The sequence below is a fragment of the Cucurbita pepo genome, chromosome LG18, assembly GCF_002806865.2.
Source record: "Cucurbita pepo subsp. pepo cultivar mu-cu-16 chromosome LG18, ASM280686v2, whole genome shotgun sequence".
NCBI classification, from domain to species: Eukaryota; Viridiplantae; Streptophyta; class Magnoliopsida; order Cucurbitales; family Cucurbitaceae; genus Cucurbita; species Cucurbita pepo.
In genome coordinates, this window is record NC_036655.1 from 7,893,040 (window position 1) to 7,920,636 (window position 27,597).

At 34.4% G+C, this 27,597-nt stretch overlaps 4 protein-coding genes and 1 long non-coding RNA gene across 12 annotated transcripts; 2 read left to right on the forward strand and 3 right to left on the reverse strand.

Annotated features, from left to right (window-relative positions):
* Positions 1 to 4,401: 4,401 nt before the first annotated feature.
* LOC111780369 (tryptophan aminotransferase-related protein 2-like) lies at positions 4,402 to 7,630 on the forward strand. The gene is made up of 5 exons (XM_023660750.1): positions 4,402 to 5,251; positions 6,186 to 6,489; positions 6,617 to 6,897; positions 6,973 to 7,277; positions 7,359 to 7,630. Exons 1-5 carry the CDS (start codon positions 4,989 to 4,991, stop codon positions 7,544 to 7,546), a joined length of 1,341 nt encoding a protein of 446 aa, XP_023516518.1. The 5' UTR covers positions 4,402 to 4,988; the 3' UTR covers positions 7,547 to 7,630.
* Positions 7,631 to 8,974: 1,344 nt separating this feature from the next.
* On the reverse strand, positions 8,975 to 10,772 carry LOC111779565. The gene is made up of 2 exons (XM_023659626.1): positions 9,866 to 10,772; positions 8,975 to 9,466 (listed from the first exon to the last, which is right to left on the reverse strand). The coding sequence occupies exons 1-2, from the start codon at positions 10,296 to 10,298 to the stop codon at positions 9,243 to 9,245; spliced, it is 657 nt and encodes a 218-aa protein (XP_023515394.1). The 5' UTR covers positions 10,299 to 10,772; the 3' UTR covers positions 8,975 to 9,242.
* A 535-nt stretch (positions 10,773 to 11,307) lies between these two features.
* On the forward strand, positions 11,308 to 23,221 carry LOC111779823. 8 transcript variants are annotated; one of them, XR_002812744.1, is made up of 7 exons: positions 11,308 to 11,463; positions 11,589 to 11,685; positions 12,236 to 12,288; positions 13,835 to 13,950; positions 18,792 to 19,090; positions 19,236 to 21,187; positions 22,875 to 23,220. It is a non-coding gene; the product is annotated as an uncharacterized LOC111779823 (long non-coding RNA). The 8 variants fall into 8 exon arrangements; XR_002812748.1 differs by lacking the exon at positions 11,308 to 11,463 and having other exon boundaries at positions 11,506 to 11,685; positions 18,792 to 18,879; positions 18,994 to 19,090; positions 22,875 to 23,221; XR_002812750.1 differs by lacking the exon at positions 11,308 to 11,463 and having other exon boundaries at positions 11,506 to 11,685; positions 19,236 to 20,771; positions 21,122 to 21,187.
* Positions 16,695 to 19,875, reverse strand: LOC111779822 (protein LATERAL ORGAN BOUNDARIES-like). The gene is made up of 2 exons (XM_023659982.1): positions 19,763 to 19,875; positions 16,695 to 18,440 (listed from the first exon to the last, which is right to left on the reverse strand). Exon 2 carries the CDS (start codon positions 18,437 to 18,439, stop codon positions 17,888 to 17,890), a length of 552 nt encoding a protein of 183 aa, XP_023515750.1. The 5' UTR covers position 18,440; positions 19,763 to 19,875; the 3' UTR covers positions 16,695 to 17,887.
* A 2,422-nt stretch (positions 23,222 to 25,643) lies between the features above and the next one.
* On the reverse strand, positions 25,644 to 27,561 carry LOC111779824 (putative pentatricopeptide repeat-containing protein At1g64310). The gene has a single exon (XM_023659984.1). It carries the CDS (start codon positions 27,532 to 27,534, stop codon positions 25,759 to 25,761), a length of 1,776 nt encoding a protein of 591 aa, XP_023515752.1. The 5' UTR covers positions 27,535 to 27,561; the 3' UTR covers positions 25,644 to 25,758.
* Between the last annotated feature and the right edge of the window lie 36 nt (positions 27,562 to 27,597).

The following is a 27,597-nucleotide window of genomic DNA, read 5'->3' on the forward strand; positions in this document are numbered from 1 at the left end:
TGAATCCACGAGAGAGAGAGAGAGAGAGGTAAGAATGAATATGATGGGGTGTGCTGATTGGGCTTTGAAGGAGTAAGCAGAGAGAGGACCACTTGTGGAAGGGTAGAATGTGACCGGCTGGACCAAGTAGACTTTATGGGCTTTGTTTCCGAACCGATTACCAAACCTGACCCCTCACCAACTTATTAATTAAATTTTTAAATATATTTCAGAAAAATGGTCCCCTCCCCTCCAAAACTTAACTCTTGAGCTCCAGATTTTGTGGCCCCAAATCCCTTTCTAATTCCTTCCAACGAACTTTCACTTTCCACCTCTTCTTCCTTCTCTCTCATTTTTTCACCTATCATCCAATATCCGTTAATATTTTATTGATATGCCAATTTTATTATTTATTTAAATTGTGTTTCTCGTATCATTCACAGGTTAAGAATCAGAAATAGAAATAGAATTATAATCGAAAATGTGTAAATACAAACAAAGAGAAAAAATAAATAATAAATAATATTTTGATTATTTGATAGGAAATAGATTCTAATGGTAGTAATTTAATAATTTTGAAAACCCATTAACATCTTAATATTTATTAAAAAAAAATGTAAATGATAAATTATAGATTTTTTTTTTAAATAATTAAGAAACATTTTAATATTAAAGGTTAGTGTATATGGAAAGTTGTTAAATAATGATAATATCTTTTATTAAAAAGAAGTCAATATTAAAAGAAATTATTCTAACATAAAGTAATTTAACTTAAAAAATAATATAATATAGTTTTTAATGCATCATTGCTCGCAACACGGGGTAAAATTACATTTTAAGCCAGTAACCTAAGTATGAAATTGAAGGGTAAAGATGTCAAATGAAGGCAAATGAAGAGCAAGGGGTCAAATTACATTAGTAATTCCACCAGACAGTGCCAACTAAGAATGTTGACTTAATTACGTGTCTACCGTAGAAAATTAACAATAATTACGTGTTAAAAAGAGGTGACGTGGAATTGTTTTGTTACCTTATTATTATAACGGAAGTCAATCTTCTATTGTGTTGATCCCAAGTGGAAACTTAGAGGTGAAATCCGTATTAATCAGTGTTTTATTTTGGGGATCAATAGATGCGACGTTGTGACCACATTTATTTCCTAGGCTGAAATGCGTACTACGAGAAACGTGGCATTTTTTTTTTTAATTATTAAAAAAATAAACTAATTTGCCACGTGGTTGGATGGAGAAGAAAGTCTACTTCAACAATTTTAAATAAATCCAAATTTAATGCTACAATAACGACGCTTGTGTGGATTACTGTATTGCCACGGTGATATCTTTACTACTTCATATTAGAGTAAATGCTAAGAGGGGTCCAACTTAACAATTATAAAATTTTAGCCCACAACATTATATTTAGTAATGAATTATATTTTGTCAGTGATATTTTATTATAAGGCAAATATCTAGATATTTGTTTTTTTACGATATATATCTTTTCATTTATTGTTATTTCCTTTTATTATTCTTTCCATTTCCTTATAATTTATTTAATTATAAATAAGATAACTTTCATATCATCTAGGTGTGGTGGATTAATCAAACACTCTCAAATAGGAACAGTAATACCCTCCCTCTAAAGGAATGTTACGTTCCCAAATACTTTAATATATTTTAATTAATATATCATATCGGAATCTAGAGATTAGGGTAATTAGTTTTGATTGTGAAGGCCAATTAAGTCAATTCATTTTACATCCAATTATGCTTTGAGATGTAACACTAAGATAAGACAAAAGAAACCAAATCTTCTGTGCGACACAAATAAAATCAAAGGAGAAATATGTAATATAACTCATTCTTGTTTTAGCATGTGATTTAGGCCGATAAAATCTATGAGAGTCTTCTGTATCTAGTAATTAAAAAAAGAATCATATAAGATATTATTGACTCTAAATATGGCAATGCAATCCTATATTTGGATCCTTAGAGTTGTAATGCGGAGTTTAATGATGGGCACATTTTGTAACGCCTCGGTATCTTCTTTTTTTTGTTTTTTTTGTTATTTTGTTACCCTTTAGTTATTTTTAAGAAGCATACTTATTTGATCATTCTCCTTTTTTTGTTTGTTTTCTTTTCTTATTCTTATTTACATGCATGTACCACATTTATTTCTTACCCCATGCACACCTATCTTTCTAAATATCTACAAGTGTCTCTAGAATTCTTCTTCGGTTCACTTCACCTATTTCATTTCACATTGTTGTAGAATTTTCATTTATTTTTTACAGTAAATTAGTTTTGTATGGAAACTTTGGCGAGGATAAATTGCTGGTTAATTTTGTATCATTTATATTATTTTTTAAAAATAGTTATTTTAAAAATTTTCATTTTTTTAATATAATATTTATTAAATATTTATATAAAAAAAACACAATAACTTAATATATTTTATAAGCTACCAACCTAATTAAAAAAAAAAAAATTCAAATATTATAATTGAGGTATATATATATATATATATATATAATATGTGTTGAAAATATATCTATATTAAGCGGGGACGGGGATATAATTCCGTAAATCGCCCCATTTAGCTAACTCCATCTAAGCACATCTGTTTATTTGGAGTTTTTCCCTTAATTTAATTTTTGTTTTTTGATTTATCTCTTTTTTTGGTAAAAATTATATTTCACTTTGTTCTACTCCACCCCTTAAACATTGTATTATGTTTTTATTTGAAATATTATTTGTTTTATTACTATATTTTACATCTTCCAAATATACATTATATTAAAAAGTAGAAGTTATGAATTATATATTTGAAATATTATATATATATATATAAAATCTATCCACATCGTGACGGAAATAAATTGAAAAACGTGTAGGAATGCGTTTATTAAAAAATTAAATTTCTTAAAAAAAGTTGAATTTGTTAGATGAACACGACTCTCAAGAGTGATATGATATTGTTCATTTTGAGCCTAGGCTCGTGTGACTTTGATTTGAGTTTCTCCAAAAGGACCTCGTACAAATGGAGTTAATATTCCTTTATTATAAACCCATGATCCTCCCTAAATTATCGAACATATTACAACTCAAAAAATTTATTTTTGTTATTAAAAAAATCAATTCATTCCAAGTGGAGCTCAGGTGTCCAAATACACTTGCAAATCAATAATTTACCTAACACATTAGTTTTGTGTTTGTTGTTTTATTAAATGAGAAATTTTAATATACTAGATTATGACGTCATTTTAATATTTAATATAGTCTCATATTTTAGCCCTTAAAATGATCTTGATATAATATGCGTTTTCTTCGTAGCGAATTCTGATAGGCAATTTAGTTTGACGATGTCATTTTCATTCACTATGATCAAACGTATAACGCAATAGGGGCATAAATGACGCATGAATGTGAAGGATTTTTTTGGATAAAATTTTGAAAGAGAGACGTGGTTGGGGATCTAAGACCCACCAAAATTAGTGACACACTATTTATTTATTATTTTTTTCATTATCGATAATGTTCAGAATCACCAATCTCCAAAACATTATGATATTGTCGTGAGATCTCATATTAATTTAGTGTTTATAGAGGTGTAAAAATCTTTCCATAATAGACACGTTTAAAAACTGTGAAGCTGACAATAATACCTAACTGTCAAAGCTTAGAATATCTGCTACCTGTAGATTTGGACTATTACATGCTCTCCTGCTTTTTATTTTTTTGTTTCTTTAAAAAATTTGGTACTAATTAAAATATACTATCAACCCATTAATTAGCTTAGGCGAGATTCTTGTTCCATCCATCTTCAACTTATCATAATCTAAATGAATAGCTAGAGGCATTCGAAAATTCATCAAATTCCTCGTCAAGAAAAATAAATTTAACTAATAATAAAGTAATAAAAAAAAAACTAAAATATATTCACGGGTCACAGTCAAAGAGGATAAATATTTAGATATTTGTTTTACGTCTTACTTTATGAGTTAATTTACAGTCCTGCCTTCTAAATATTGTCGTGAATCTCATAGTTTTAAATGTGAATGTGAATGTTTGATTAATCCACCACACCTAAATGGTGTGAAAGTTATCTTATTTATAATCAAATAAATTACAAGGATACAGAAATAGTAATAAATGGAAATAACAATAAATGAAAATAACAATAAATGGAAAGATATCTATAGTAATAAAGCAAATATTAGATATTTGTCTTATAATAAAATATCGAATATAATGTATATGGTAAACTATAATTTATTACTAATATTAGATATTTGCCTTATAATAAAATATCTAATATAATGTATATGGTAAACTATAATTTATTACTAAATATGCTCGAAGGAAGAAGTGGGAGAGGATATTACTTTTTAAGATAGTGGTGGGATTTCTTCGTTCTTGAGAAGAAGAAGAAAAAAGAAAAAAAAACAACAAGAAGGTGTTCTGTTCTTCTTCCTTTTCGATTTAGTTTCCCAATTTCGCCTTCTTTGTCGACTCTGTTTATCGTTCTTCCTCTCAAGCTCCAAAAATGGCGACAAAACGCTGTGATATTATTTCATCGTTTATCTTCCTTTAGAATCACAGAGAAGAGATCGAACACGACCGGATATTACTCTGTTTTTTTTCCCCCATTTCAACTTTCCATTTAAGCTAATAATTTTTTCGAAACTTATCAAACCTTTTGTGATGACTTCCCCCATTGGAATGTACTTGTAAGATAAAATGAAATGATCCCTGTTTCTGGATTCTGCATGCCTTCAAAACTTTAATTCTTCATGTCCTACCATCCCTTTGGCATTTTGGCACTTTCTTTTGTTTGAAATCATCTCAATCTTCTCTCCTTCCTATTTATACCTCATATTTTCATTCCTTACTCCCCATTCGCAGCAATCAAACACGCTAATAACAATACCCTTCTTCTTCCCTCATCTGTTTCTTCTTCTCTAACACTCTGTTTTTTCTCCCCTTTTGTGCTCTGTTTTTCGTGTAGCAATGGCCAGAATAGCGGATGTCGTTTCTTTCAGGCATTTGTTCGTGCTGTCTCTAGCTTTGAATGTGAGTTTGATTCTAAGAGGTGTAAATCAGAATGAGAAGCACCAAAGTGGAGCTCCAATGGCGGTCCACAAAGGCACTAAAGCTTCCCAAATGAGATTCTTGTCTTTCCCATCTGAATCAGCAGCAGCAGCAGCAGCAGCTCACGAAACTCAACCTTCTGTTGATGAACATGGAGGACAAAGAGTTATTAATCTCGACCAGTGAGTGTTTTGATTTCTTCTTTACGTGTTTGTTGATTTCTTCTTCCTTGAACAAAATTAATCTTTTTGTTCTTCGATGGGGGGGGGGGGAAGGNTTTCGAGGTATAAGTAGCTGCTTTTTTTCCAGCTTTTTAGGTGTGGGATGTCAGTGACATTATGGAGGAATATATATATAAATTTTAAAAAGGGTAAAAAAAAAAAAAAAAAAAAAAAAAAAAAAAAAAAAAAANTCCTTGGCGTTGTCTAGAAAGCGCTTTTGGATCGAAGATCCATGCCGTCTTGTTGCTGTTTTGGCTGCAAACATAGACAGAGACAGCTCTGGGCTCTTCTGTTTTGGGTTGAGGCTTTCGAGGGTAGAACTAGAAAGGTAGAAACAGTGGAATGGAAACTACTCTTGCTTTTGTTGTTCTTTTTTTTTTTTTAATTTTTTTAATTTTTTATTAATTTATGAAAAATATATTATTATTATTATAATTGTTTGATTAAATTCGAAAATGCACCATGGACGGCTGTGATTTGAAGTTGACCAAAAAAATTGACATCATGGTGTTTGTTTTTGGACCGGAAGAACAATTTTTTTTTTTTTTTTTTTTTTTTTTTTTTTTTTTTTNCAAGAAGAATAAGAATACGAAGATTCTCGTTTTTGTGGGAACCACGTGGCTTATTCCACAATGCATGCAACACCAATACCAGCACCATTCATTAAAGAAATAATCTTAAATTATAGAAGAATAGAACTTTTAATTTGTTTAACTTTCCATAAATCTCTTAAATTTAATAATATTAAATCTTAGATATTATTCCCTTTCAATTTTTTTTTGTTCCAAATGTTTGGAGAGATTTTCGCAGTTCATTCTACTCTCAAATCGACATGGGATCTCAACGTGTAATTATTATGAAGTTTGATGTAGATTCATGATATGATTGAATGCAGTGGTGACCCGACAATGTATGAGCAATATTGGAAGGCAATGGGGGACAAGACTACGATTGTGATCCCTGGATGGCAATCAATGAGCTATTTTTCTGCTGGGAAGAACCTTTGTTGGTTCTTGGAGCCTGAGCTTTCCACCCAAATTGTGAGGGTACACAAGGTTGCTGGTAACGCTGTGACCGAGGGGCGGCACATTGTTGTCGGGACGGGGTCCTCCCAGCTCTTCTTAGCTGCCCTCTATGCCCTTTCCCCGCAAGACTCGTCCAACCCGATCAGCGTGGTCTCGACTGCCCCATACTACTCGGTGAGTCATGATTCGACTCAGTAACTTTATTCTGAATAGTTGCTCCACATGCACTGTCTGATATTTCTTTAAAGAAAAAAAAAAAAAAAAAAAAAATATTGACTGAACCTAATCACATGAATTGCAGTCTTACCCTTTGATGACCGACTGTGTCAAGTCGGGGCTCCACAAATGGGCTGGCGATGCGAAGCAATTTGACAAGGATGAGCCTTACATCGAATTGGTCACCTCCCCCAACAACCCCGATGGCTTCATTCGACACTCCGTGGTGAACAGAACGGGCGGTATATTGATCCACGACCTTGCTTATTATTGGCCGCAATATACGCCCATTTCTGCGCCTTCTGACTATGACTTGACGATGTTCACTGTGTCAAAGAGTACCGGCCATGCTGGGACGCGCATTGGGTCAGTTAGCTAGCTAAGCTAAGAGAAAATTGAAATTGTCTCCAAATTCCAACGCTATTTTTCTTCAAATTTCAGGTGGGCTTTAGTGAAGGACGTCGAAGTTGCAAAGAGAATGGTCAAATTCATAGAGCTGAGCACGATTGGCGTGTCAAAAGACTCGCAGCTTCGAGCTGCCAAAGTTCTGGAAGTGGTATCCGACAGTAGTGAACAAGCCGGTGGTTCGGAGTATCCGGAATCGTTCTTCCATTTCAGCCACGCCGTAATGACTGAGAGATGGAGGTTGCTAAGGGAGGCGGTGAAAGACAGCGGCTTATTTAGTTTGCCTAAATTTTCTCCCGCACATTGCAGCTTCTTTGACAACAACTTGGGGACCCAACCTGGCAAGAACAATTGGAGACATGTTTTTTTTTTTCCCCTTAAACTCGTGCAATCAATTGACTCTTATGTTTCATTGTGTGCAGCCTTTGCATGGTTGAGATGTGATGGAGCCGACGTTGATGATTGCGAGAGCTTCTTCCGAGGCCACAAGATACTCGCACGAGGCGGAAAGCATTTCGGTGTTAGCCCCAAATACGTCCGTGTTAGCATGCTGGATCGCGAGGAAACCTACAGTTTATTTATAGAAAGATTGTCTCAGATCAGCTCATGACATCTGACGCTGTTGCGGCTGAGAAGGCATATCAGAGGTTGAAGAACACAGGGGGTTTTGGGATTCCGAATGTAAAATTGAAAACAAAAATAAGGAAAAATATAAATTTTTGTTTTTGATTCTGGTTTTTCGCTATCTATTTCTTTCTTATTTTATTTTATTTTAATTTTGCTGGTTTATTAAATATAAATTTTAATTTAAAATTATAATTTGACCATTATATCAATTTAAGCGGTGGCTGGTCTCGGGATGGGCCCAATTTCAAAGCTTCCAATTAATTAGAGGCCCAGCCCAACCGGCAACCGTGCAACTTTCAACTGTATGTCTGTGCCACTGGACATGTCATCTCAAAAGGTCCACAGCCCAAAAGTGGCTACAGACTGGACCCAGGCCATATCAAATTATGAACCAAAATTTGTCGGATCAATCTCAACCGTCGATAATCAATCCATACCCATATGATTGGGAATTTTTTCGAAATGCTATTTCGTACTATCTTATAATTAAATTTTATATTGATGTGTAAACATTATCATATATATATATATATATATATATATATACATAAATATAAGTTTGATTTAGTGAATTAACTTTTTTTAATTAATTTTTTTACTAATTGTATATATAATATTCTTTTTTAATTTAAAAAGAAAAGGTAGCCCTGATGCATTGAAGAAACGCACGAACGTTTTATGGCGCGAAGGCTCAATGATCTTTCTTCTTTCAGGCGTCGACTGGAGCGATTTCAGTGCGTTTCGTCTCCGTCATTGCTACGATAATGGATAAAATGCGTTTTATGGATCCTTTGGATTGCGTAGAGCTTGGCTTGGTTCTTCCATTTTACTTCGGCCATTTCTTTGGCAGTTCCTTTCCATCAAGAAGTTCAATGAAGGTATGTTTTGGTTTAGGTTAATGGTCCACAATGGCTATTACAATTCGATTTACTGATAGGTTTCAGCATTCATGTTTCACAGCCATTATGCATATGATTCAGTTCAAGTAAATAATTCCTTGTAGAATTGGCTATTAGCATGAGTTGAAGCATTTCTCCTATTGATTCAGTTTAAGTAAACAAATTGATTCGCATGTTTGCAAGGCTGGGCACAAAATTTGTTGAAGTATTAATGTTACTAGAAATGAACATAACTCATGAATTTAAGCTTTTGGTTCATTGTTGATTTAACAAAATTTGAATCGGGGATGTTATTGATCAAGCTAGAGCCCTACAATGCTAGATTCACATATAAGAACTTGGACATTATTGTTTTACAAGCTATATTTTCCTGTGTGGTTGATTTGTGATAACTATAACTTGAACAATAGTGCAATAATTATATTCTAAATTTAAATCCCAAGAAATCGATCAACTGTGTGATTGTCTATCGAAGTTGAATTGTAGCCTTATCTATGAATCAGCACAGTTATCTTCCTGTCAACTGAGAGAGGATTAATCTTTTATTTTCTTTTCATCTTTTGCAACTCTTCCCAAAATCCCAGTCTAAGGAACAAAAATGTGTTTACCTTTGGACCATGCCGACAAAATGAGGATGAGAATGACCAGTGGGTTGAAATGAAGGGTGGGCGTGCAGAGGTAACAATCTTTACAAAGCACATTCAATCGACATTTCATTATCTGTTCATCATTCTAATATGGTATTGAAAATTTTGTTTTCTTGCCCAATTCATTGGCAGGTTACTTACAGACGCATTTATGGAAAGTTCCTAGCTGCTGTTCCTTCTTACTGGTCATAATTCTCAAGCTTTGCCTCAGTATGTCAATATCTCTGTTCCTCTTATATTTTTCTTGCTCCATTGAAACTAATCGTTCTTTGAGGGCTTTTATTGTCTCCTCCTTTGCTTGTAATTCTGTTCGTAGTGCGTCTGTCCGCTCAGTTGCTCCCCAGTATAATCCATCTCCTATCAAAGTAACCGATGAGTGCTTGTTAGTGATGGGAAATCTAATGTGCATTTATTGAATTTTTGCCGTCTTAGTTTTTGCTAGCCTTCATTGATCTAATTGTTAAGGATTGTGGGGAGTGAGTCCCACGTTGGCTAATGTAGGGAATGATCATGAGTTTATAAGTAAGGAATACATCTCCATTCGTACGAGGCCTTCTGGGGAAGCCCAAAAACAAAACCACAAGAGCTTATGCTCAAAGTGGACAATATCATACCATTGTGGAGAGTCGTGATTTCTAACACTAATCTTGAGCTTAAAAGTAGTAAATTGAAAGAAAATCAACAGAAAATTCAGAAACAAAAGGAAAATTAGATTTTCTGTGATGACCAGAAGAAAAGATAAGTTCATAGACATACCATTATGTGTCCTCTGAATTAGGTCATCAAGCTCAATCTTGATAGCGTGGTAAAGCTGCTTCCACTTCTCAATGGCTTCATCTCTGTGTGCTCTTTCTTGTTGTATCTGCCCAAAGATGATATTTGGAGTTCCCTCCATCTTTCGCTCTGTTGCAGTCTTATCTCCAAAATTTCTCTCTTCAATCTCTGTAATCCTCTCATTTACCCTCTTCCTCAACATCTTCACCTCCTCTTTGAGTCTCTTTTTCTCAGTTTTCCAACCTGCCTCCTTAAATGCAAAAACCATCTTGTCTTTCTCATGAGCTTTAGTCACCTTATCCATCTCAGACACTACACCCCTCACTTCCTCTCTAAGTAACCTTACCTTTTCTTTCAATCCTCTAACATCATCATCACAGATCTCACTCCCATCTTTGCTTGAGCATGCACCCATCTTAGTGAAGGTTTTGCTTCTTTAGCCTTTCTGGGTTACTGAGCGAGTCTTCAAGTTGGCCTTATAGACTGGAAATAAAGGAGAGAGATGAAAGGCTCCTCCATAAGAGAGCTGCATTTGGGGTACCTATATTTTGGCTGTGCTTATCCCTTGCTCTACTTGGTTAGCTCTTTCTCAGAGTTAATGATTAGTGGAAACGTCTATGAGGCTCGTGAATGGCTGTCATTTTATACAAGGAAATACAGACAGATATGACCTGTGACCCCATTCGGAATTCAGAATCTGATGTGTTAATTCACATGATAAAGTTTTGCAAAGACTAAATCATCACACACATTATTTGGTAACTTTGAATAGATCTTCAGCGCTTTAAAAGTGGCCCTACTAGCTTTGAAACTTGGAAAAAGTATTAATAGTGGTACCGTACTTGGAACATTTTTCCCCATGCTATAAATATTCCTTGAGATCAATTATGCATCTCAACTGCAAAAATGTCCCGACGTTTCTCATCCCTTCTTTTTTGCCTTTTTACGCTTGTTGCATGACAGAGGTAAAGTTCTATTGTCCACACGTACCATAGCCAAATGGACAACTCTCAACACCTAACACTATAGCGCTAGAATAATGATTTCTTTTTTTCACGTTCATTTGATATTGTCCATTTTAAATTTACTTTGAACTTGCTTGACATGAGTTTTAAGGAAGTAACGTGTATATTATTCTCGTGGTGTGTCAAAACTTAAAAGTGCTTCTTGAGCAAAAACTTAGCGAGAATGGATATTACTTTAAGATTCTTCCTAAAAAATTGATCTGAATACAGATGTTTACCTTATAAACTCAAGGTTTTGCTTCCACTTTTAGTAACTGGAAAATTCTACCTTACCAACCACCGCAGAAAATGGTAAGGAGTTGGTGGAAGAAGATATTGTTTTAATGTTCAATTCTAAATTCAGTAACTTACAGTAAAGGGGCACAAATCTCTGAGGCTAATAACGACGAATTTGAATTGGGATGGTATAACCGACAGTTCATAAAAGATTAGGCTTAATATGTCATAGGATTCCATGGTTGAAAACGACCTGCAGTGATGGTGTATTGGAATCAAACTTCGTCTCTAGAATGCCCTTTGAGCTACCAGTGATGGCTACACATTTACCCTAAACGGGTAAGAGTAAATTTCTGGAATTGAAATGTGAGAGTTTCAAATTGTTGCTTGATTTTCAACAGAACAAAAGAGGACCCATAAATTCTGAAGTTAATTGCTGTGAACAACTTCCTTCAATGTCTCAGATATTGCGTAGCGATGAGGGCTGTGGTGGCCGCCCGACAGTGACAAAAAGAAAGAGAAAAATGGTACCCTCGCCTGCACAAACAACAAAACAAAGAGGTACTTGCTTCTTATAAATTCATCTCGTTAGTTAATGCATTAACCATGTGATATTAAAACGAATAAGTATTTTGTATATGAAATTTAATTCTAATTCTGATAACTTCTTTTTTTCTGTGTGTGTGGGGCTGTGAGTCACTTAGCCTCACAGTTGGCTTAGATCTTATCACAATCAGCTAGGACTTTTGTGCAACTTGCATTTACTATTTTTTTTTCTCCTTTTGGTTCTAACTTCAAATTTATTTGATCGAGAGTACACATGTTCGTCAGTTGAACTATGTTCATTTCTACGAATTTGCATTTACTCTTTAGTTTGAAGGATTTTACTTATATGCTTATTTTCTAAGATGGGTTATACTTTTTGGGGACAATATAATTGCTGGAAAAGTTGACTTTATAGTGCACTTGCGGTAGATTATGACATAAATATTTTGGAAGTGACTGGAATCCGTTTCTAATGCGCTTTTTTTTTTTTTTTTTTTTTTTTTTTTTTTTTTTTNAACATAATCGGGAAATATTAATTTAAAAAAGTTATTTTTCTTTTTTCAAGTTTACTCTTGCAGATGTGAGAAATTTAAACGTGGAACATCTTGATCAGTTCAGGTATGTTCAAGTTGGTTGTAGACTGAATTTGCTATTTAGTTTGATGCCAAAACAAAACAACAACTCGTGTGTTTTCTAAAATTATTCTTCTAGAAACCTTTTCAATTTCCATTTCACTTGAAATTCTTCGGCATTTTGGATCCGCCCCTTAATGGGAGAAGAGTCAATGGGCCTAGTAGTTAGCCTAAAAAGTTACTTTTTTGGGCTCAACATTATTTTTTCATGGTCCATATACAAGAGTGGAGTTATTGCCAAAATCACCCTCGTTTTGGCTTCCCTTTTTTGTCACTCTTTTTCAGCTTAATTTTTCATTCAATTGCTAATTTTATGTTTTTTTAAAAAAAAAAAAGAAAAGAAAATGGGAATTGATAATACTGTCATATTTAATAACTATTTTGTTTTTTTATTTTTGGTTTTCAAAAATTATGATGGCTTCCTCAATGGGTGAGTGAGTTCTTCACCTACTTTAAGCACATGAATTCTAAACTAAATTTCATAAAAATTAAGTTTTAAAAAACATTTTTTCTTAGTTTTCTTGATTTGGATTCGTAAACCATTTTAAAGAAGTTGGTAATAAAACAAAAGAGCTATGGGTAGAAAGTGTTTGCAAGTATGATTTTCGTAAATTGATGTGTTAATATCATATGAAATTAAGAGTCATGTAGATGCATGTGCTTGTGAGAAAAACACTTTACAAACTTAAGCCCATTATTTCTAAAGAATGGTTGAAAAGTAAACCCTAATCCCAAACAATGCCCAAGTGTTAATTAATAATATTCCCCAACTATTTTAAATTACTTCCAAGCTTTACATAATTGCAATTGCAAAAGTTAGAGTGTGGATGGGCTCTCCTTTGAATCATATACTCTTCCTTCAACCCATCTACCACAAAGTTAGATACTTATATTCTTAATTAAATATTACATGCAAAGATTACGAACATAAATTAAACAAATTCAAGCTTTCATCAAATTTAAAAAATATACTTTTGGGGCTAAATTCAAACAATATTGGTTCAGATATTGTTAATATATGTAAGAAAAAAGTTAAATAATTTTAAAGCATAGCCACATATATAAATGATAAGACTAATCCTTCTTTCTAAGGCTACAGGCTAGAACATGTGCAAAGTTTCAAAGTCCTAACAGTAGGAGCCTGTACTCTATAAAAGTGAGAATAAATTGTAAGGGAACTTTACTAGTATTTGTTAATTAAAGCCCCTTATTTTTGTTATAATTTGATTCTTTTTTCCACATATTATAATGAATATATATATATATATATATATATATATATATATATANTTTGTTAAAAAGTTGGATTGGTACTTATCAAAGATATTCTTCGATAATATGATTGTTTTCACGTTTCCTAATTTGGGGTAGTGAGACGTTTAAGAAAATAAAAAAACGAAAAATATTCTTCCATCATGCCCAATAAGTCAAAGTAATCATTTAACGAATTTGATTCTTAGAGTATATGCATAAATTCTTGGTTTCTAGAAGTGTATTCTCACGCACATCAGACTTTGTCACAATTAATGCAGTCCAGAATATGTAGGATTTGGTGAATTTGGGACGAGAATATGATTGAAATGAAGGGTTGTGTGAGCAATGCAAAGAGATTGTAGATGAAAGGCTCACTCTCTGAGTGCTTGAAGAGGTAAAGAAATACTTCAATTCTAGCTACTTGATGAAGTTATAATAATGTCTAATTAAATTATATTACTTGTAGAGATAGCCTACTCACACTATCTATGGAAATAAGTAGGATAAACAAAACTTTTAAATTTTATGTCTATAGTAAATTAAAATATATGGTTTCAGAGAGACGAAGAGTCTATTTAATAAAGATAAGTAATGAGACTCTATTTAATAAAGATAAGTAATGAGAGAAAAGACTAGGTAACTATAGGCTTATGTTTAAATAAATGTGATTTTATCGAAATTTGTATAAAATAATGTAAAATTAGCAGGTTTCAAATTCAAGATATAGTTGAAATTAGTAAACTAGGCATTCAATTATTTACGTTAAATGGGTGAAGAAAGAAAATGAAGAATTATATGGTGGGGGCAAAAATAGAAGGCTTGTTGTCTATGATATTTGTCCTTCTATGATGAAAGCCTTATGAGGTTCTGCCAAAATTTCAGCTGCTCTTTGCTTCTTTACCACGTCTCTCCATCCCTCTCTGCAGAGTAGAAGATTAAGATTGATGGGTTATGATGATGGATTCTGAAATTACTACAGTTTCACTCACACACACACACACACACACAACACAAAAAGAAAAAGAAAGAAAGAATAAAAGGTATTCACTGAAACCAACCACAGAAACCCCTCTACCCCTCTTCTCTTATCTGACCAAATTTCTGAACCAAAACAGTGAACCCTTTCAGACTTTAAAAGCGAAGCCCCCCAAAATTAAATTAATAGAAACAATAATATTTTTTTAATAAAAAAAGATTGTTAATTGGAGAGAGAATTGGGAAGACAAACCTTATATGATTGAGGAGAAATAATTTTTTTAGTACTCTTCTGGTATCTGTTGATGAGGGCTTGGAGTCTGTTGGTCATATATATGCTGACAGATTTTTTTCTTGGTTTCTTTGATGCAAAAGAAATGTTCCCTCTTGAGGGACTCCTTCTCAACTTTTGGTAACTTTGATTTGTTTTTTTAATGATAGTCTCTCTTCATTTGACTTCTAATATAGGAGCTTTCTTGTAAAGTGACCAGAAGTTTCAAATCCTGTATTTCATTCCTTAGTGAACTCTATTTTTCTTCTAAAAAATACGAAGGACATTAAATGAGAGTGACATTCATACTACTCGAGCGGTATTTCATGAGATAATTGAATAGGAAGGAATAATTGGGGATCTCGAGAGAGGGAGGAGGCGATAAATTGGAGGACAAAGGACGTGGCCCGACCCATATCCAGATACGATTCAGGGAGAGATCAGTGTCCTTGTGTGCGTGCGTGGGTAAGAGAAAAAGAGTACAAAAGACTTTAACTTTTAGTATTGGTTTCTTTTTTTTCTTTTTTTTTTCTGTGTGAAAATTTAGGGGTTGCTGGGACTTTGGAGAGGGAGAGGGGGAGAGGGAGAGAGGGAGAGAGGTAGAGAGAGAGCGAGAGAGAGAGAGACTGCCAAAAAGTGAAGAGAAACAGAAGTATAGAGAGGGTATTGCAATGTAGAGAAAAAGAGAGGCTGTTTCAGTGTGTTGTGTATTGTGATGATGAATGTTCTGTACTCCCAACATATGCAAACTGCAATTAGTTCTCATAGGAGAGTGAGAGAGAGATCTATTTCCACAGTCCACCCAGAAATATAAGCCTTTTTCTTTTTTTTCTTTTTTTTTTAAAAGGAAAAAAATTAAAACTTCCCTCTCTCTAACATTTTTCAATGGCTCGTGAGTTGCTTCATTTCTTAGTACATCATCTTGTTCAATGACAAGAAGACAACTTATTCTGCCTCTTCTTCATCATGTTTTCTTTCTTTTTTTCTTAAATATCTCAAACCCTAACCCTAGATTCCCCCCCTTCTCTGTGGCTCTTGATTCTTCTGGTTCTTTTAGCCTTTCTCTGTTCTTGAGAACAAAAAATGCTTGATCTGCTTTATCTACTTCATGAATTTGGTTCTTATAGTTATTCTAAAAGTTTTAATTTAGTATTTCTAGTTTAGTTAAACTTTGCTTTTTTAGAAATGAGTTTTGAGAGTTTTGATTTTAAGTTTCATAGTTCGGACTTGGTTTATGGTTGAACCGTGCACATCATCTTAAGCCATTTTTACCATTCAAAAACTCACTTCTTTTTTTACTCCAACCTAAACCCTAATTCAGTCAACTACCATAGTAAATAAGAAAAATGATAGATATGATAGGGACCAAATTAAATGATGTCAAAAAGGACAGAATTCGTAGTATAACCTTTAGACTTGGTTACAGATGAAGTGTAGGAGATGGATAAATGGATCTAAAGTAATTATGTTAATTAAAATGCTTAATCCATGCAGATAATTTTGCAGAGTCCTCATCATAAAACTTTGATTTCCCCTGAAGGGTAACTTTCATAATATAATAAAAACAAAAAGCAAAGCTCTGAGATGAGCCTAAAAAATAAAAAGATAATAATGAAGCACAAAAACACAAAAGTACAGAAGGAAGAGAAACTTTTACTGTGAATATGACTGTGTAGGGTTTTTTACTGTAAAGTCTGGAACTTGTGATGGGGAGATGAAAACAGTGAAAAGGTAAGTGAACAAACTGAAACATAAAAAGAAAACTGAAACCCCATCCATGGGAAGAGAAACAGCCACCACTTTATACTGAAGTTAATCCAATGAAGCCAACCAAACTTTTAGACACTGTTTGAGATATTTAGGCCATGAAAGAAAGAAAGAAATATTTTTTATTTTTTGGGGTGAAAATATAAAAAGGAAACTCCAAGAGATTCACATTAGCACTGTAACACTAAAAAGATAAAGACTAGAATTTGAAAATGAGTTGAGGAACACTGTTGGTTCATAGTTTCTTCAGACTCATTATTCTCTAAATAATGCTTTTTTTTTTTTTTTTTTTTCCTTTTCCTTTTCCCTTTCCTCTTCTGATCCTTCCAAAAGCCATCAAGAAAGCTTGCATTTGTTCAAAATGCCCCTTTCAAATCCTACCTTTCAAGACCATCACAAGCCAATGAACTTTTCCACAATCCTCTTTCAGTTTATACATATTATAGGTTAGAAAGAAACTTTGGCATAGCCAAATAAAAGAACAAACAAAGTAGATATAGCATAGAATAAACAAATACCGAATTAAAAGGCTCAGCATTTCTCTTTATGGGTCTTTTTCTCAATCAAATGAATAGCTCAAAATTAAGTTACCATTTAGCTAAAATTGTAGTAAAACTATATAAAAGAAAGCTTACGTAGATGGTCCTCTAAAAAAGAAAGTAGGAAGAAAAGTGAGAGAATATTGCATAGGGTTAAAAGGAGGAGAAAGCTAGACATAGACGCATGTATAAAAAACTATATAATATACAGAACTAAGGGAATCTGCTTTTACGAAGACACAACAAACATGAGATAAAATATTATTTTTCATTTATTCATAAGCATAAACAATGGCAGTACTAAATTTTTTATACAAAAAAAAGAAGAAGCTAAAGAGCTCTCTAGAAATTGAACCTCACACAATAGACAATAGTCTATAATATTTAAAGTAAAAATGTGGCTAAGCTGCTAGGGAGCATGCACAGCAACCTTATTTTAGGCCCTAAATTAATCTTCCACACGTACATATGATGATTAAACGAAGAACAAAAAAAAAAAAAAAGAACATAACTCAGAGAACTTGTTTTGGATTTTAAATGGGAGAATGATAATGGGGTTTAAGAAACTAATTCTCAAGACCCTCTAAATGATACTAGAAAAATTAAATTTACTAAGTCATCCAGCTTGAAAAATGTCCATGTGAATGAGGGCAGCTAGCTAGAAAAACCATCATATATATATATAAATATATGAGGAAGTGACATACCAGAAGAGAGAAGTTCTCTTTAGGGTTGAAAAAACCCTATTTTGTGGTTTTTTTTTTTTGGAGAAGATTTCTTCAAATATTGCCATCCCCTCCTCCTTCATTGATGTCATTTCCAGGAGAGTTTTCATTCCAAGGCAGTGGATAAGCCATGGGAAAAGCAGGAAGATGTTGATTGTAATACCCAGTTGATGAACTTGTATGATACTGATCCAAAGCTCTTGGGCGAGCACCAGGGCTTGGTTGAACCACATGACTCACTCCTGCATTAGGTATCTCGTTGCATGCGTACCGAATTAGGTCGGCATTTGCAGCGTCGAGTTCCTTCTGGAGCCTCTGGACTTGCCTTTGGAGGAAGGAGATGGCTCCGACGCAGCCATAGACCGGGTCCCGGACTCGGGCCTCGGCCTCATACGCAAGAGAGTTCACTGCATCCTCTCTTTGGTGAGGCAGAAGTTCATTCAGCAGCTTTGTCACATTGCTGGCCCCAAAGATCTTGTGCACATTGGCAAACTTTTGAGGCTCTTCTGGTGGGAAATAAGGAGCAAAAATGCAACCTGACATGCATTTTCTTCTCAAGAACTTGCAAGCAGCACAAGGAGAGTTGTAAGAACTTGATGATGCCATCCTGCCTTAACCAATCAAAGTAAGAAAATGATCAATTTCTAACTAATCCATATGCTCTAATCAACTTTTCCCCCCTTCTCTTACCTTAAAGTTTTAATTCCTCTAACAACACAAGCATATATTTATTATTAAGAAACTAAACCAACAACTAACACTCCATAATGTTTTAATTTTATCTTCATTAACAAACCTTTTGGTTTATTTATTTTTGGTCATTTCATATATATATTATGTGTATGCAAGTCTGGAGATCAGTGAAAGAAAAGGAATTTCTAGAACAAGTCAGATGAAATTCAGAAGAAGAAAGTTATTTAGAATTTTGTAACTGATCCCAAGTTTAATTCATGTGCAGAAAATCAAGATCCTAACCTTCTGTCTCTCTCTCTCTTTCTTTCACGCGCGTGCGTACTCAGAAAAATCTCTCCCGTGGACAGACACACGTACAACACCCTAATCAAATTTGCAGAAACATTTTCTGCTACAGCTGCCTAAATTGCAGATATATATTTAAATATTTCTGTATCCATTTTTCCTAATTTCATCTTTTTTTTAAGTTCAACAATTGCAGGGTGAGGATCGAACCAACGAACTTTAGACTAAACTATGCTCGGATTAATGTATATGTTCGAATTCCAACCCTTTAACCGAACGGTTAGGTCCCTTCATTTAGGCTTCTCAATTTTCGTTATACAATCAATCCTTTTCTTAACTAAATTCACCTTCTCTCTGGATTCTTTTGAAGCTTGTTGCATATACTTTCTCTTTGTTTCTGTTTTTTTTTCTTTTTCTTTTTCAGAGTGTAAATTGAGAAGAAAGTAGGTTGCGTGCAACGCAGCTACAAAGACAGGCTTCAAAATTCTGCAATTCAGGTGAAGAAGGTGAGACATGACAGTGGTGAAACAAAGTAAAGGTGATCAGAATTTTATGTGTATATTCTTCTTCAACACACACACACACACACACACACACACACGTCAAAATATGATATAACCCAATGGGTAATAGAGAGCCCTAAATTAAGCTCTACCTAGCCCCATACGCGTCAAAGGGTCTAGATTAATTCCTCTCTTTTTTAGCCTTTTTCTTACCTATGGATAGAGAAAAAAAAAAAAAAAACTAAATTTATAAGAACAAACAAACAAACCAAAACACGACTTTTATTATTTTTCTAGCATTTCTTTTACTCATACAAAACAAAGAGAGCTACATAAACTTACCTCTCTTATGTGATCTAGGTCTTTGCCTTTTCTTTGGAATCAATTCAAAAGAAAAAAGAAAAGTATAAATAAAACAACCACCACCAAAAAACCAACTCCCTTTTACCTTTCCAGTGAGAAAGCTTTAAAACCCTTCTTCCTTTCCCTTTGATAAACTAACTTGTGAGGGTGATTTAGTCACTGAATTCTGCAAAGCTCTGCTGAACAAGCTGAAACAAAACCCTAACTGGAAGAAGAAGAAAAAGAAGAAGAAGAAGAAGAGAGAAAAGAGGGAGAGAGAGAGAGAGAGAGAGAGAGAGAGAGAAGTGAAATGAGTGACAAAAATTGAGGGTATTGAGTGGAGGGAAAGATGGGGAAAAGAGTATATTTAGTGGATGGGAAGAAGCAGAGAGAAGGGAATGGAGGCAAAAGACAAGGATAATAAATGGTGGGTACACTAACAAAAGAATGACTATGACCCTGCATCCAATAATATTATCATGGATGTGGGATTGTCTCCCTTTTTTATTCCCTTCTAATTTTTTTCATGCACTCCCCATTACACACCTCAATACCTATCATTTTCATATATCTATCATTTTTTTTCAATTGAATACCTCCATTAACGTTATAATACCCTTTTCAACACCCATTCATTCATTGCTTAAGTAACGAGTATAAAGCTATTGAGATTATACTCTTTTCATTACACAAGTATACTCGTTATTTAAGCAGTGAGAATGAAAAGATTTGAAGTTAGAATTTAGATGAAAGATTGAAATTTGATGAAGTGTTTTGAGTATATAGACATGTAGGTTCATGATAGATTCACCACCAAAAAGAAAGAAAGAAAGAAAGAAAACTGATAGCAGGATTTTATCACGATTGTACTGACCGAGGCCATGCACTGCAACTTGCAAAATAAACCACATATCTCTTTCTTTTTCTTTTGCTTTCTCTCTCTCTTTCTCTCTCTCTGTAACTTGTTTCAAATTCAATCATATCGCATCATACTAAAAAAATGGTTGCTATTATTGCGCATCAATTTATGTTTTACTTTTTAACTCCCAATGATCTTCTTTTGGGTGAAATTTAAACCAGCGATGAAAATAACAGAGCCTCACTTGATTTTACTGGTAAGTAAATGGTGAATTTTTTCAATTATAATATCATTTGTCCCTTTGTGTGTTCATGTGCGTATGATGACATCCTATTATTTAGTTCATCATTAAATTCTATAACTACTGATTGAATTCTTCCCTTCCCTTTATGTGATTATTGTTTAATTGATGTTTTATTCACGTAATCATGTTTAGTTTGATTAGTAAATTACAATTTTCTGGTTAAACAAGTTAAACATAGAGATACACATCGATCACGTGGTTGAACCAAGAAAATAAAGAATTTATTTCGATCACATACAAATATATTAAGTTATAAATGTGGCATTTAATGGGGTTAGAGCCCACCATTTTGGTATTGTTAGGGAATGAAGAACATGATATTTGGTGACGAAGAGAACAGACTAGTGGATGTAAAATCAAGTTGATGGGTTAGTACTTCTTGTTCTCTTTCAATTGATTGATAATTTTGGGTATTTAATTATAGTATACACATTTATCTATTTATTTATTTAGGTTAGGGGTAGGCTTTTAGGGCGATGTGCGTAGTCTAGGGGAGGGGTCTCCCGGCAATGTTGCTATCACGCCTTTAACCCAATTTCTCACCATATTCCACAAAAATACAAATATCAATGTCACACATTATCAAATTTAATCTTATAATTCAATAAATAAACAAAAAAACTTATCTAGCTAGATAAAAAGAATATTGATCATATAACAAGAATATTATTATTACGATATTTGATAAAAATAATAGAACACCAGTAAAAGTGTCTATGGAATAAGATTGGGACGGAGAAGCCTTTCCCTTTTTTTTTTTCTTTTTTTCTTCTTTTTTTTTGGGTGGGGTTAGAATTTAGATTTGAAGTGTTAGTATAATTTTATTTCTTGGTGTGGTCATGTATTTGGACATTAATAAATAGAGCATATAAAAAGACATAATTGGAATGAACCCTATATATCCACTCTAATAATATAATATATACAATAGGATATATTATTTTAGTATTCTTTAATTTTACTATAATAATGTGTTGTATTAGAAAATTCCACGGGGTGCCCTTTTCTTTATTGTTATTTTAAACAAATATTCTTAAAGATTCTTACGCTTTTCCTATTAAATCATGAAATTATAATTTGAAATAAATTGATCATATTTCTTAAAAGAAAAAAAAAAAGAAAAAAAAAAAGGAAGAAAACAGGAGAAACAAAGAATCATCTTTTAGATTTGAGTGATCGAGTGAAAATTTTGAGGCTGTCCCAATTAAGTTTTTATTTATTTCTTTAGTGGTTGGAAGAAATTTTTTTTTGTGGGTAACTTTGATTCTTCTGGTTGACCTAGAGATCTTTTTCTTTTACCTTTTTACATTCTTGATACTGTGAAGTTACAGTAAAATCAATATTACTGTCGGTTCCATATTTATGTTTAGGGTTTTGAAGTTAAACTTGACTCATTGAGATTTAAAACCCACTTTAGTTTAGTTTCTGAATTTTCTAATACAATTTAGTCCTTAAATTTTGTTACAAAGATTATGTACTTGTTAGTCTCTATAGTAAAAATTATGTATACTTTCCCACAACTTCTTTATAAGGATTTTCGTCTTTCTTATAGTAACACATTTAGATTCAAGTTTAAAAAATAAAGAACAAAACAAAGAAACCCAATAATGGAGATAATGCTCGATTATCAAATGGAGCCTAAATCAAAGTTTAGGAACATAATACGTCTTTGTACCGTATGATGAAAAAGATAGTAAAAGGATGTATGGTATGGCATGGTATGGTATGGTATGGTATGGTAGAAGGCAATAGGGGAAAGGGGGGCAGTGGCTACACAGGAAAAGTGTTAGTAGAGGGAGGTGGGTTTGTAGTTCTGATGAGTGAGAGTGGCAGAGAGGTAGTGTGGGGTTTCTTTCTTTCTAAAGTTTTTCAAGTTTGAATTCAAAACTATACGTGTGTGTGAGTGTGTGGTTGAGTTTATTAGTCCCTTTCTTTGGATCACTTCCAATTCTTCTTCTTTCTGTCCCTTTCCAAACATAAAATACGTACATAAGGTCTTCTATCATTGTAATACAAACTATATATCATTCATTATTGTTCACTCATGATCTGTAGGGCAGGATGTAGCTTCTTTCGGTTAGGATGGAGCTTCTTTCGATTCTTTCGATTTTGGCATAGTGGATCTCTGGACTACTATGTAGTTCAGCGGTATTATGCACCCTCTGTAATTGTGTCATGTCATGTGCTTAATTGTGAGGACTCTTAGCCACATACATGTACTCGTCAAAATTTTGACCTAGAAACGCGAATCATTTGAAGCATTTTCGCAATTGACATATTTTTCCCTGTCTTGATTTGAGGTTTAAGGACGAATTTCATCTTTAGAGGATGAACTGTAATTCAAAGTGAGATTCAACATGAACCCTAACTTTCTATTCACTCACGAGATTTAAGTTGTAATCGATGTGAGTCGTAGTCTATAGAGGGACCACCTTGACTTCTCACTTCTAAAAGAATCCATAATATCTTGGTAATGGACAAGAGACCATATGATGAGGTTGAACCTCAATAGAAAAATAAAACTAAACCAATAACATTTTTGGAAAGGTTAGTCTTATAGTAGCTATTACTCCAAAATAATATGAAGAAAATAACAATAATAATAACATTAACATCAAAGATTCAAATTTCAACGGCAACCACTAAAAAAATTTCAAAATTATTTAGAAATATTTTTTAAAATTTTAAAATGGGTTAATAAAAAATGCGAATAAAATCAATTTAAAGTTAAATATTTGGGTATTATAAAAATTNGTTGTGCAATATTGCTGTATGACTCCGTAGTGATAAGTCTGTATGTGGATCCCATTGAATAGTTGGTGTTTTGAAGGAGAGCCAGTGCATGTGCATACAGAAGCTTCCCTCTTTTAAATTATTCATATTTTCTTTTATTAAAAATAATAATAATTTGGCATTTATTTGTTTATAGTTAAATAAATACCTCAATAAACCATACATGAATTATATATTATTAAGCGAATTTGAAAAATAAATAAATAAATAAATAAAAAGGGTAGAAAGAAATATTTTTTATTCATACAAGCCAACATTGGGCTTAACCTAGTTTAAAAAAGAGAGCCTATACTAGGCAAATAAGCCCAAAGTTGTATGAGAGTAGGCCCAATGAGGGCCCACCAGACAGATTCTGATTCTTATTCCATTTGAGGTAACTTTTTCATGGGAAATTTGTAATGGGTAATACTATTTGTAAGGATTGATAAAAGTACATCAAAATTAAAGTGAAGAGGGTTTTGAATGATGCATGAGCTTCCTTGTGAAACAGAGAACCTCTTCAATCAAAATGGCATGTGAATACCATTAATATTAATTAACCCTATGAACAACAGACCACACCGCTCTCATTCATTCATTCAGTTCACAGTTTATACTAATTTCTGTTCAGAATTCATCTTCAAAACAAAGAAATATGGCAAAAGTAATTGAAGAATCAGAAGCTACCTCCAAGTTTTGATCCTGCACCGCCTTCTTCATGCATTCAAAATGAAGGAGCTCTCCTTCTTTCTCTTCAAGAACTCTCTGGCTGCAAAGATAAGGAAAGGCATCAGAACTTTCTGCAATGGCAACGCTTCTACCACCACTCTCAACCCACACAAAACCAACCAGGATCAATTCCCCGTCTCGCCCGATCTGCATTGCGGACAAATCCCGCCGACCTTGGAGGAGATGATCTTACAGTTGGAACTAGAGGAGGAGACAGCAAGAAGGGCAAAACGTTACAACTACAACAAGATTCGAGGTTGCAGGATGTCGTGTGTAAACAACTCGGATATCTTGCGATCGGCACGGAATGCTTTGAATCAGTATCCTAGGTTTTCCCTGGATGGAAAGGATGCAATGTATAGATCTTCATTTAGGAACTTGGATGCTGCAGAAAGGTTTGGGCGGAAGTCAGTTTGCTGTGAATATGCTCTCAAAGGGAGAGTTCATGAAAATGAGTTCAATTTGACATTGGAGACAGCCTTACGGTTGCCATCAACGATAGCTGGAGAGAATGTCCTGTGGCGCAAACCAGGAGTGGTAGCTAAGTTGATGGGTCTTGAGGCAATGCCGATGCCAGTGAATGCTAGAAGTGGCAAAGCTACGTTGACCTCCATAATGAAGAGACAGAGTCTAAGAAAAAGAGCCAAGAGGCATGAAAAAGAGAGAAGATTATCCATGGACTATCCTTGTTCCGATGCCACTATAACAGGAAGATTAAGTTCTTGCAGTTCAAACAATGGGTGCTATGTCGTGAAGCCAATTGCAACAGAATCAGCAGCTTGGAAAGCCAGCCAATTTCTTTAGGTCTTCTCTGTAATCTGTCAACCAACAAGAGAATAGTGTTTTGTTTATCTTTAAATATATATAAAAAGAACACACCAAATTTCTAACACTCAATCAATAAGACTCGCTATTTAGTGTAAGCTACAGAAACTGAACATAGATCCTTGTGGTTGTAGTGTGGGTAAAGCTGTTGTCAGATACATTTCAAAAGTCAAAACAATGCTATCAATATTCAAGTTGAATGTAATGATTCATGATGACCAAGCGACTTACCTTGTCAACTGTAACCGCTCAAACCTACTGCTAGCTGATATTGTCCGCTTTGGTCCGCTATGTATCGCTATCAGCCTTATGATTTTAAAACTCGTCTGCTAGGGAGAGGTTTCCACACCCTTATAAGGAATGTTTTGTTCCCCTCTCCAACCCACCTATTACGTATCACCATTTGTAACAGCCCAAGCCCACCGCTAGCAGATATTATCCGCTTTGGCCTGTTACGTATCACCGCCAGCCTTATGGTTTTAAAACGCGTATGCTAGAGAGAGATTTTCACACCCTTATAAAGAATGCTTTGTTCCTCTCTCTAACCGATATGAGATCTCACAACCCACCTATTACACCAACCCTTGCACGGTTAATCACAAACATAAAACTCTCAAATCCAGCTAAGCCCGGGCAATTTTCCTCGTTCCTTTTCAGTCATTGTATCCCTCAGCTTCTTCACATCATCCCATCTCCCTTCTCCAGCATAGATATTAGAGAGCATTACTCTATAAGCCATTTTGTCGGGATTATTTTCTAAGAGCTTCTGTGCAACAATTTCAGCCAGTTCAAGGTTCCCACAAGCATCACAGCAGGACAGCAGAGCCCCCCAAACACCAGAGTCTACAGGTTCTGGCAAGGACAGGACAAGATCGTAAGCCTCTTCTAACTTCCCACTCATTCCAAGAAGCTTTACAATGTAAACATAATGTTCTGTTCTGTATTTGATGCCAAACTCATTTCTCATCCTTTTGAAAATCGCCTTACCAACAGAGTTAAGCCCAGCATGACAGCAAGCACAGAGGAGAGCAGAGAAAGTAGACTCATTAGGCATTAGACCAATACCCAACATCTCCTCGAACGTTTCCAATGCCTTAGATGCAACCCCATGCAGACCCATTCCCCATATTATAGAATTGTATGCCACAATACCTTTTCGTTGCATAATATGAAAAACACGAATTCCCAAACTCAAATAACCACACTTGGAGTACATGTCTATGAGAGAAGAGGATACCATTTCGTCTGAATCTATCCCTTGTCGAAGAGCATAGCCATGTATCTCAATGCCAGGCCTTATGTTGGCTGATTGAGCAGCAGCAGCCAAAATGCTGGCAATCAAAATGGCATCCGGTTTCTTGCCCTGCATGTTCAGTTTCTGAAAGAAAAACAGTGCCTTCCAGAAATCACCAGATTGAGAATACCCAGTTATTAAAGCAGACCATGTAACTAAATCAGGCTGTATCAAACTAATAAAAACTAAATATGCTGAATCCATGCAATTACACCTCGAATACATGCTCACAAGTGCACTAGCTACGTGCTCATTGGAGTCAAGACTACACTTGAGGCAAAATCCATGAATACCTTTGCCAGTACTCAGTAAGCTTGGTTCTGCTATACCTGATGCTACACCAACTACCGTGTATCCATCCGGATGTTCTCCCAAATTCCTCATCCTAGAGAATAGCAAGAGCCCCTGATTCCAAAACCCGCGATACCCAAAACCAGAAATGATCGAATTCCACATAACCAAGTCTGGATGAGGCATTACATCAAACACCTTGCTTGCATCTTCAATAAGGTCTAGATTTGAGTATGCAGTGACTAGCGCGCTGCAACAGATAGGATCTAATCCAAACCCAGATACTAAAACACGTCCATGAACAAGTTTTAGCTGTTCTCTATGGAAATTTTCAGCGCATGCCCTTATGATGCATGAATAAGTGAAGTTATCGGGCAGAGTCTGGGTTCCAAACATTGTAAAGAACAGAGATAATGCATTACCGAATTTATTGGCTTTCGCGTAAGCTCGAATGATTGAGTTCCAGAGGTAGACAGTTCGGTTGGGAGTTTTGTCGAACACATGGCGGGCATAGTTGAGTCGGCTATTGATAGAGTAAAGCCTGACGATTCTAGTTGCGTAAAATGGGTCGCAAGCAAGATGGGTTTTGGTAATAAAAGCATGCAGTTCCTTTGTTCGTAAAAGAGTTAGATGAGTCTTGGAAAGCTCCGACGTAAGGATATGGAGATAAAAGGACATAAGTGGGTTTCGCGATTCAAAACTGCTCCTCTGTGAAAAAGGATTTTTGGCGAGCGAGATGCAAATTGAGGATAGACAGTATCCTGAGCTCCTACTTTTCTCGATCAGGGTTTCCTTGAAAAACATGGAAAGAAATGGGAAAAATCAACGGGATTCTTACTACTTAATGGCATCAAATTTTCATATTTG